Source organism: Vicugna pacos, chromosome 2 (genome assembly GCF_048564905.1).
Source record: "Vicugna pacos chromosome 2, VicPac4, whole genome shotgun sequence".
Lineage (NCBI taxonomy): Eukaryota > Metazoa > Chordata > Mammalia > Artiodactyla > Camelidae > Vicugna > Vicugna pacos.
The window spans coordinates 36023866-36035514 of NC_132988.1; the positions used below are offsets into that span (position 1 = coordinate 36023866).

Below are 11649 nucleotides of genomic sequence, written 5' to 3' on the forward strand. Positions count from 1 at the left end.
GTGTGTTGGTACATATTTCAGCAAGCGTCAGCTGAGTAAGGGTGAATCTCACCTTTTCAGCAGAATGCTAGTTTCCCATCCACTCTGTCATCACTTATAAAAAACAATGTCACCTCACCCACCTGCTGGTCCTTGTGTTTTACTACAGAACGCTACCTGGCCTGTTTTTTCACTTGATCTCAGTAATGCCAGTTTTATATGAGATTCAGTTTTGCTGCCAAGTATTCTAACTTACCCAGTTTTAAGAATTCCTCCTCTAGTCTTTGTATAGTTGCATTTATACAAGTACATGAGCTTTTATGTCAATCTTGTAAAGATGTATGAAGAACAAAAAACAATTTTATACCAAATAACTGTTTCACTTTAGTGGTTTCTCATATAATCATGACCTTTGATAATTTCCATCTGAATTCAATGAGTTGATATTTTATAACAAAGAGAAGCCAGTGTACTTTTTTCCATTTCACTCAAAAATAAATGACCCCATTCTCTATACTCAGACAAGGTCAGCCAATATTTTGTATTATAGCTTTTGTTTCTAAAATTAATAAATATCCATTTTAAATCCCTGTGATGTTCTCTGATGCCAAAGTTTGTATCATTGTGTATAAAAAAAGTAATTAATGAAGGAAAAAAAACCCTTTTATGTACATTTCTTTCATTTGGAATCACATGAAAAATCATGAAGACACAGGCTTTTGAAGGTTGATGAGCTTTATACAGAGAAATTTTAAAGAAATATTTGTTGAATTAAATGAGAAAAAAAATTTCTGAGTTTTGGGAGTTTTTTTCTGTTGTGAATGGGTTTTAGCACTAACTCAAATTTCCAAAGGTGGACATCTATAATCTGGAATTATAGCAGAGAATTTCAGCAGATCCTACATATTTATTATGAGAAGTCTACAGGGAGGTGAGATGCCAGACATTTCAAAGCAAAGATGAAGATATTCAAGGTTTGAGGTTTTGTTTGTTTATTTTGCTTTTTTTTTTTTCTATCTGGGCTTTAAAATTATGGCAGAAATAGCTCATTTCAATTTTGGAATCCTTGGGCTAGAATAGACTATCAAAGTATTTGATTCACAGAAATGCTCTTCTGCCATATTCCTTTAGAAAAGTGGAACAAAACACTAAATTATCTTTGCTTTGTTTTGGTTTGCACTAATTTCACAAATCTCAAAGAAGATTTACTGGCCTGCATCTTAGTTTCTGCTACATAATGAAATGCTGATTTCATTTTTATAAGATGGCTTCTCCATTGAGCATAGTAATTTAAGTGTCAAATCAGATTTTATTGTTTTAGGTTTAATATTTATGTACATTTTTATTTTAAAATAATTTCAAATTTCCAGGTTCTTTTTTTTTTTCCCTGAGCCATTCAGAAATAAATTACCACTGGATTACTTAGTGTACCTTTCCTACAACCAAGGACATTCTCCTGTGTAACCACAAGATAAGCATCTATCAGGAAGAAAAAAATTTTTCCTCTACCCTCTTAGGTTCGGTGTCAGAGGGGCTAAGAATTTAACAGATTGACAAGAGAAAAGGAATATACATTTATTAATATTTTTAATTTGCATAGTTCACAGAAAATAAATGAAATTCAGAGAGGGAGTTAGACTTAAGAGCTTTGATACCCTTCTTAATAAAGGAAAGAGAGTTTGGGCTTGGGACGATAAACTGTAGTGAAGTTACTGAGAGATATATGGGCCATTTTAGTGAGGTTTGTTTACACAGACTCTTGTTGGTGCCAGCTCGTCATCTCCAGTCTGGGTCTTGCTTCTCATCCTGGTACAGGAAAGGAGCAAAATTTATGCCACCTTCACAAAAGGAAATATATGCCTGCTTATAGGGAGATCAGGGGAGAGCAGATACCTTTTCCTGGACTTGTTAATTCTTAACTGCCTTCAGCTCAAAATAATCCTTCTGTCAAAGTGGCATATTTGAGAGTGACATATTCTGATCAACATCAAAAATGAACATTGTTACAACACTTCCATAGAATCCTCCAACCCATTCACTTTTTTTGCGTATTTTCCTGTTCATGTCCTTCATAGAAAAAGAAAGATCCAATGCAGGATCATAGTTTGCCTATAGTTTTCACGATTTTTAGCCTCTTTCAGTCTTGGACAGTTCCCCAGTCTTCGCTTGACTTTCATGACCTGACACTTAAGAAGACTATAGACTTTATATTTAACAGAATGTGTCTCAATTTGCTTTTGTCTATTGTTTTCCCCATAATTAGATTCAGATCATACATTTTTAGCAAGAATACTACAGATGTGAAGCTATATTTTTAATGCATCTTATCAGATGATCACTTTGGATTTTTCTCATTATAGGTGATTTTAATCTTGATCATTTGAGTAAAGTGGTGTGTGCCAAGATTCTCCAGTGTAAAGTAACTCTTTAGTGTTTCCTTTAGTATCACTAAGTATTGGAGGAGGGGGAGCCTGTGAGATTATGTAAATATCCCATTCCTCATCAAAAATTCAGCCATGAGCTTTAGCATCCATTGAAATTTGCTATTTAAATGCTTAATATGATGACTACCAAATAGTGGTTTTCTGATACCATAATTTCTTCCACATTTATTAGTAGGTATTCCAATGTAATGAAAAGATTTCTTCTGTCCCCATCTGTTTCTTTTTAAATGTTTTATCTATATAAATGAATGAATCCTATTTTATTTAGTTAATGAGTTATAATGTATTCTTATTATTAATTATTTTGATGCTGAAATTGTCCCATATTTAACTAGTTCTTAAAGTACTTCCTAATTTCTGGCACAAAAAAGAAATTCTAGGCTCAGCAATTTCACATCCACGTGAACACTGGGAAATAAAAAAAAAAGAAAGAAATGAATATAAACTGCTACAACCTTTAATGAAATTAACTTACCACTGTGGGAGGAAAGCTATTTCAATTAAGCCTATTACATAAATGTAAAGTGATGACTACAAAAATCCAAAAATAAACTTTATTGAAAAGGAAGTATGTTTTATTAAAAGTTTAAAATTCAGTGAAAAACAAAAGAAATGAGATAAAATTATTACAAATGTTCGCAACACACATTTCCCTCTTTTTCTCCTGAGCTGAAAACTATGAAAACCTTAACAGAAAATTTGAACCTAAGAAACAAGTTTCTACCTGAACTGAATGCAGAGCGCCCTCTAGAGGCATCATTCAATCAATGCAATATTTTCAACTGCAAATGAACCGGTTCATACCTTTGTAAAACGTTTTTAGAAGCAGTTCTCATTAAATACATAGGTTTACTCTACACATACTAATAACTGATCATGATTTGACTTAGCATGTTATGAACCACCTCTAACAAAACGAATGCAAGAGATCCAACAAAAAGTGGCTCCCACTTTATCAGCTAGAAGGAAGAACTGGGACGTGTGATTGCAAGATAAGAAATGAAATTAAATTGTCATGTCAGTTTGTGACCTTTGGTAAAGCTGTTATGAGATATTCCAAATATTTCACACAGAAGAAATGTCTCCATAATTTATCCCATTATTTCCTCACCATCCATAGGCGAGTCAGGTGTAGATTCTGCTTGGAAACTGCCTCATTGTCATCCTCCACCTGGCGGCTGCAAACTCCAAAACTGCAGATGAATTAAAAAAAGAACTGTGATCAATCACATGTTAAAATGAAATTTCAAGATAGATGTGAAATAGTCACGCTTAAACTGATATAGTTCAAATAAATATTATTTAATGATCAAATAAATAGAAAGGTAAACTATTTCTACTTAAAAGTTTTTTATACAGCTCTCAAGTATATGATATCTAAATTATTTAATGCTTCAGATATAGTTATTAAAATATCTCTTTCTCACCATTTTTGCAATAATTTAAAATAATTTGCATAACATTATTTTACCCATGGCTGGCCTTAAAAAACAAGTCCTTTCAAATATTTGTCCCAATGAAATTCAGCTTTAACAATATTGATTTGAGAGAATAGTTTTAAGATAATATTGTTTTGTTATCTGATGATAATTTTTACCCAAATACATAATCAATATGTATTTGGGTAAAATACATATTGCATAAATAGCAATGAGATACTAGGGAAAATATTATAATTATTAGATATGACTCAAAATGCAGTCTTCCAGCCTTCCCAGAGAATGTCACAACTTGATATTGAGTAAAGTAGAGATTTGAGAGATTATACATTTTGATAGATTAAAGGAAAACTGCAGATGACACCAAAATGACCAAAATGTGGTTGTATCAGATGAATATACCAGATCTAACTTACCTACTTTGCTTTTTCAAAATAGACACAACTGTAAAAGATATAATTTAATGTTCCTGTTGAAATGCTTATTTCCAAGAACAGTGTAGGGGAGAGAAATTCTTGGCTGGGCCTCTGTAACAAAAGATAGCTTAAGAGAAAAAGCACACAAACTTAAGTTTTCTGTGACATGGGAACCCTCTTAAGGAAATGAAGATTCAAAGAATTGGCAAAATTGGTATATTAAGTATAAACGCTTTTATACTAAACTGAACAAAGAGAGACAATTATGGAAAAGTAACTGAAATGTATGGTGAGGCTAAAGGGAGATAAATTTTAACAAGGTCTGTTTATACAGATTTGTCTGGGCCTTAATTTCCCGTCCTTGATGATAAGAATGTTTCTTTCTTCCTGGTATAAGGAGGACATTTTTCACAAGGGACTTTAATCTCCTGTTTTCAGGAAGAAAAAGGGGTGATCAGAATGCTTTTCTTTTATCTGCTGTTTTTCAAATGTCTTTTGCTCAAAATAATCCTTATGCTGAAGTAGCATGTTTCGGGGCAGGATACTCTGCCATTGTTCAGCATTCACAATAAAATATCTAATTTGGCTCTGCATGGATAGCTACTTTAATTTTGATTTCCATAACTCGGTACGAGCATATTTACCCTGGAGAACCATGTGCAAAAGCATTAGCAAATTTTAGAATAAGTGCCAATGCTTTCCTGACCTAAAAATAGAGGTTTAACTTGTTCATGATGCTGGTTGGAAGTTATGTTTCCTATCACCTGAATCCTTAAGATTATTGACTTTTTATAGTCTTTGCTTCTTCCAAAGAATGAAATTTTAAACAAGTGAGAAACAACCTTGATGACAGAATGCCATATTAACACAATAATAATAACAAAAACACCAAGGAGTCTACCTCTATTGACCCATAAAGCTACCAAACTCTGTCTTCCTGTATTCTTGTCAGTGGGTGCATTTTGTGGCGTTTTCAACTCTGTAATAAATAGTAGGCGAACTAGCAATGTTGGCATGACTTCGTTTTTCTGCTGTTCCTCTACGAGGGACCCTGCTTCCCAGAGAAAAGAAACTCACACCCCAGCAAACCGTGGTCTTTTAGGCTCAGCCTACGTGTCAGATCTAATATGTAAAAATGGTGTTATTCTTCTCTTAATAAAATCTCATGGAGCTTGTTAGGAGATGGGAGAATCATGCTGACTACTTGCGTTTGGATAAGATTTTATTCCTTATTTATGTTTCCTCTCAAGTAGCGACCTGACCGTAGGTTTATTTCCCGGGAATCGGAAAGGGCTCCTCCACTCCGAAATCCCTCCTGCTGATGCGGGAAAGTCTATAGCTTGTGACAGAAAAGTGTGTCCCAGGTTACAGCCTTCACTGTGAGGCCTTGGTCAGCTCCTTTTCCTGGGGCAGATGCGCTGAGAAGAGGAAGGAAGAAGTCACGTGGATCCCAAGGAGAGCCTACATGGGACTTTTCAGGGTTTTTGTTTTTGTTTTTTTTGGTTTTTTTTGGAGGTACTGGGGATTGAACCTAGGATCTCAGGCATGCTAACTAAGCACACACTCTACCACTGAGCTATGACCTCCCCCCTTTACGTGGGACTTTTTAATACAAGCTTCCCCTCCTTCAGTACTACCTGGTATCCTTGTTGACCTCAGGCCTAGTTGTCTTTGACTATTTGTTCTCTTGTCAAACATTAAATAATCACTGGGAGGCTCTGGAGAGACGATGAACTTGTGCCTGCCTCCAGGAAGGTCTCATCTAATGGAGGAGACATGCGAGTAGACACGCCGTTACAATCAGGTGTAATAAGCCGCGGAGTGGGGGAATACAGGTTGCCATGGAAATACATGGCTGGAACACCTCGTGCAATCTCGGGTGCAGTTTCCATCCCAGGTTTAAGATGAGAACGGCATTTAGCCAGGCAAAAAGGCCAAGTTGTGCATGTACCAGAGCATCTTCAGTCGAAAACTGTGTGTGTCCATAGACGCTGTACCCTGTCTCAGTCTGTCACTCTGCCCTTGTGGATGAGAATGTCTCGCTGGTGCAGAACAGTTCCAATAAGGAGGCCAAACCTATCTCCGCAGGAGAGTTGTAGGGGATGTGGGTCCTACAGCCTGTGCAGACCTGTAACCTTTCGCGATCTGATCAGCACCTGCAGCAGCGCTTTATCTCTGCTCCAGCCTGGCTCCTCTGCCCGCCAGTTCCTCCAGGGCGCAGCCATGAGAGGTCTGGCTCGGGTCCCTGACCTCAGTTCAGCTACCTGGCACATCACAAAAGCAGAGAGGAAGTAAACAGGGATCCAGCCAAGAATGCAGATTGAGGGCAGCAACAGAGCCTGAGTTTATAAGAACTATCCCTATCCTCTGGGCTTTCCTTTCAGACTTGCAAAGACCACTTTTAGACATATGGCCTTGGGCTAAACTCTAGGAATACTCATTCTTGCCTGAGGCCAAAGCTACTTTCAAAATTCTGTGAGCAAACCTTTTCTCTCCCATTACCTCCTTAAATCACAAATGTTAAAGTTCCCAATGACTAAAATACTTAAAACGCCATGACTTGTGGGTCTAAAACACATTTACACAGAGTAACTTCTTTATTGAGAGTTTGTTCCTCCCCCAAGTAGCCAGGAGTGCACGCTGAGTACTGATCATAATGACAAAAAGTAAAACCTACAAGTTACTGCTTGATTGTAGGTTTATAGACAACACTTCTCATTCTGGGTCCCCAGAGGTTACAATTCCTGGTCTTTGAACATCTGGAAGCATTTCCTTTAGAGAAGAACCTGCTATTGATTTTTCCTTGTCTTGTATTTGAAAATATGCTTTGTTCTCCAGAATCTTCCCTAAAAACACTTGGCTTGTGAAGGAAGATCAAAGCATTAAATGTGACCTTGGCAGCAGCCTGGGAGGAAATGTGGACATTTGAGGTGGGCGAGTGTGTGTAAGAAGAAAAAACCCTAGTGTCCCTAATTCTTGCCCTGGCTTTGCTATCTGCCATTTAACCCCTCTGAGCCTCATTTCTCTGTCTTCTAGAAGCAGGAGAGGAATTAAATGATCTTCAGGTTATTTCCAAGATTGTGGTTTCTGTTTTGTCTATTAAATATAAATTTTTTTAAGGAATTTGCACTACTTGTCAAGAATAATGAGGCAACCGTAGCACGTAACCATAAAAATCAAGTCTGGTGGTTTTGGGTCGCACGCTCACCAGAAGACATTATCAGTGACTAGACATTCTGTGGTCTTTAAGTACAGATAGCCAGCGGCGTTCATGTACAAGGCACAAAAAGTTGAAAATATGACTGTCCTACAAATATAAAATGAATGCATGTCAACTGTTTTAATTCAGCTCAGTGGTTAATGAGGTATCCAGAAAGATAAGAAGGCTTGCTCAAAGAGTATTTGAAGAACTGGGTATTTACAGGCAATTTAATAAAGGAATATTAGAATAAGATGTTTAGATTATGTTTAAAACCTGGTAATGCCTTATAAGGCAGTAAGCCAAAATCATTGAGATTATCTCTTCTATAGTGAGGATTCTACAAATGAACAATGTCTAGGCTCTAATCAAATAGTAACATTTAAATAATTAAACCTTAGATAAGCCTATTAAACAATAGCACACAAAGACATGCTGTGTCCCTCGCTTGCTTTATTGAATAATTTTTTGGAGGCTTCTGTACTGGAGACTCTTGAATATGGAATAAAAGTCTGAGGGCTCCAAGTAGACCTGAAACACATTCCCCTCTTTCCCTGTTTTCTCTGGTTTCTCACCGGGTTACCGGGCAGATCATCACCTCCCAACGGCAGTTTAGGGGAAAACAGTTCACACGTCATATATAACTTAGGGAAAACTATTTGTGAAAAAAGCTTCATGGTCACATTGGCTTAGCCTACTATTCTATTGTTAAAATCTAATTCATATTAATATCATTTCTATTTACTTTCCAGGTTGCTTTATTCTTGTGGGTGAAGAGTAGGAAGGAGGAATAGTAACGAAGGACATTAATATCCGTGCAAGTTTAAAACAAGCAATGAATAAGCCAAAGGCCCAGCAGGAATTTACTGGGCTTCACTGATTTGTGTCACTACTAGGAGAGCTCTCAGCCTAACAGTACCGCCTCTATAATTCTGTTTACTTGCAATTTCCTAAGGAGGCCACCACAAATCAGGATTTTAGTTAATTGATTCAGAGTCGTTTCTGAATTTTCACAGTTCTTTTGTGCTAAATTTTTTTTTAAATCAAAATGTACTCAGACAAATGATGTTGAGATTCAAATTTAAAGTAGTCACTCATGGCAATAAATTAACATGGGTTCATGACGGGAGAGGTCAAGAAAAAACTATAGACCTCTCTTCAGAAAGAGACAATTACAACATACTTAATTTTGTATTTAGTTTGATTTAGGATGATTCATGAACCCGCTGCATCTCATCCTGGACTCTGGTCCAGGACTCCAAACTTAGGAAAACAGGGGCCACATAAAAGACAGGCTGTTGGTGAAGCACCTGGTCCTCATAGCTTGTCTCTAAGCCTCTCCTGATACCTGACTTTATAGGTCAGCCGCAGGTCAGCTGTGGGCACCAGTCGGCTGTTTTCTTTGGAAATGAAGCAGAAATGGCCCTTATAATGGAAAACCTAAGCCCAGTTAGTTGGGAATGACACAGTCCTCTGTGGTCCTGCTGTAGTCACACTTCCTAAAATCACTAGCAACCCAATGGTAAATTAAAAAGCCATGGGCTTCAGAGTGCGTACTTACCCTGCCCCTCATAAGTCAAGTGACCTTAAGAAAAGGTACTTAACTTAACCTCACTGAGGCTCACATTTCTTATCTGAAAAAATAGGTGGCTAAGGGATAGGGCCCAGAGTAAGGGCAAGTGGAGCTGCACCCCTCACCTAATCAGCTGAGTAGAACCAGGGAACAGATCCTAAAGTAAGGATAATAGGTATGCAGGAAAACTGATGCAAGGTTACGTAGGATTTGTTCTATTTGCATTTAAAAGTTTGGTAGTTTTTTTTTTTTAACTCTACTCCAAACCTTGGGCCATAATGTTATATTAAGAATATAATTTTGCTGTGTGCAATTATTTAATGATCTGAAGAGAAAAGGAGAGTTTGCAACTTTTATTAATTCTTTCTTTCAATTGTCAGAATTTAGAGCTTTATAGGAAAGAAATCAACCTGGATAAATAGTACTTTCTCTTGTAAAATAACTCTAAGGCCTATTAAAATTCATGAAACGTAATGAATTTCACTAGTTAAAAACAATATAAAACTATTTTCATTCACTAAATTCTTATGTTAAAGAATAATCTAAAAGATTTGAGAAGAATTCCATAAAACCCAAGTGGTAACGTAGCCTTTATCCAAGGTGTGACTAAACCTGCTGATTGTGTTTTTAACCAAAATTTTTGTGCTTTTAAAATTATTTTTATTTTCAGCGACATACTACATTTGTGGTTCCTACTTTCCAAACTTATTTGTTAGAATGTTCAGTGGGCCAGATCCTCAGAGTAAGAGCAGTGGCATCAGTCAGTAAGGACCTAGGTCTGGTGCTGCGCCCTGACGTGTGTTGTCACTGGTCCTGCTGCCAGCCTCACGGTGCAGCATTGTTTTTCTCTTCCTATAAACCAGGCCATAGAAAGTGAGAGACTTACCCTAGGTCCACTGTTATGTTCAACCCTAAAAGCCTGTTTTCTCCATTCTACTGCATCATAATGCTTCTTTCAGAGCTTCACTTGGAAGTTCTGAGGCGCAGTCATTAGTGATGACAATGATGTCGGCAATGGCCCTGAGAAGCGAACGAAGCACCAAGTCCTGGCTGAGCTATAATCTCTTAGCTCCATCCCACCCATGGCCCTTCAGCTCCGAGCTGGGCTCCTGGGGCCGAGCGCTGTCCCTGCCACAAGTGGTCAGCGCTGAGACACCCCATCCCCACAGCTGTGACCAGAAGCTCCCCACCTCCGGTCCCCACTGCCTGCTTCTCTTCCTCTTTGCCATCACGTCTGCTCTTTCCATGGGGGTCAAATTCACTGAAGCTCTGGTCACCAGAGAGGCTCACTCTGCTTCAAGACCAGGAGCCCACATGTTCCACAAGGGCCCCTCCCGCTTTGGCTATTGTTCTGAGGGACGGGTGTGAACCCCGCTCTCAGGGCAGGGAGCAGGGCCCCTCTTCTGAGGCAGAACCTTTGCTGACGTGTCCTAATAAGACACGAAAAGGCGGCCATTGGCCTCTAAGCATATTCACCACTAAAGCTGAGATACTGTGCTGATCATCACTGACTATGATTATTGCTGCGAAAAGTCGGGACCCTGCAATAGTGGATACTCAATGAATGATTGCTGAGTATCGAAGAAGGCACATAATTCAAGTGTAAAAGCACACACGACGGCAGTAACCGCTAGGCTCACGTGTCCATGCTAAAGCTGCTGTTAACGTCTCCTTGCTTAATGAGTTTTGTCCCAACTTTACTGGTCTTGTGAGTTTGAGATTATTTGCACACATCTTAAATAAGTAATTCGCTGTAAGATTTGAGTTAATGTTTTGAATTAAACTTCATCATGGAGTCACATTTATTCAATAGCAAATATTTATTGAGGGAGGTCACAGTCTGTGCCAAGAAACAGAGCAGTGAATAAAAGCGGACAAAGGCCCTTCTTTTACGGGGCAGGTGTGAGGCCTGTATGGGAGCTGGGGAGAGGAACAGTAAACAAATATGAAATCAAAATAATACCAAATTCTAAGGAGAAAATAAAACAGAATGAAGGGCCAGTAGTGATGGGTGTGAGAAAGCTACTTCAGGTGAGTTGATCAGCAGAGGCTTTCGTGATAAAGTGACATGCGAGGCAGGCTCTGAGTGGCACGGGGGGAGGAAAGGGCACACACCAAGCCTCGGTGTGGGAAGCATGCTTGGCATGCTCTGGACACTGTGATGGGGCCTGGAAGAAAAAGGCAGGGCAGAGGGGAATAGAAGATGAGCTCAGAAGCAGAGCAAGGGAGCTGGATCATTTTGGAACGAGGAGGTCACAGTGGGTAATCTCAAAATGATCCCCTCTGGGATTTGGATTCTGTAACATGTTTGCCACAGTGGAACATAGTACCAGAAACTGTTGCGACCTCTTGGCAGGCAAGTCTGGTTCAGAATAGGTCAGAAAGCTGCCTCGGGGGCTTGGCATTCAGTCTAGTCCAATTCCATTGGACTAATTCATTAATTGGGAATCTAATTAACCTGAAGGATTTGGGGCAGTTATTAAAGGAATTTTGTGACTCTTCTCTGAGAGTTGTGAGAAGCCATGAGGATCGATCTGAACTCAATGCTATGCATGACGAACGTTTGAGCCACGAGGGGTTTACTGTACACCCAGTAGCT

General features: G+C 38.6%; 1 protein-coding gene and 1 long non-coding RNA gene across 6 annotated transcripts in view; one reads left to right on the forward strand and one right to left on the reverse strand.

Moving 5' to 3' along the window:
* Window positions 1–11649, forward strand: part of TNIP3 (TNFAIP3 interacting protein 3) — an 82284-nt gene that overhangs the window by 21277 nt on the left and 49358 nt on the right. For 3 of the 5 annotated variants that reach the window (XM_072937943.1, XM_072937946.1, XM_072937957.1), the window contains exon 1: window positions 10089–10758. The exons of 1 other annotated variant lie outside the window; for it this stretch is intronic. In XM_072937943.1, coding sequence (XP_072794044.1) covers window positions 10697–10758 — 62 coding nt within the window. In that variant the 5' untranslated portion in view covers window positions 10089–10696. Of the gene's footprint in view, window positions 1–10088; window positions 10759–11649 lie in introns of those variants that run through there. One more of the 5 variants, XM_072937962.1, reaches the window with a different exon arrangement.
* On the reverse strand, window positions 2696–9970 carry LOC140685749 (uncharacterized). Its single transcript, XR_012059131.1, has 3 exons — window positions 9937–9970; window positions 3535–3616; window positions 2696–2831 (listed from the first exon to the last, which is right to left on the reverse strand). It is a non-coding gene; the product is annotated as an uncharacterized lncRNA (long non-coding RNA).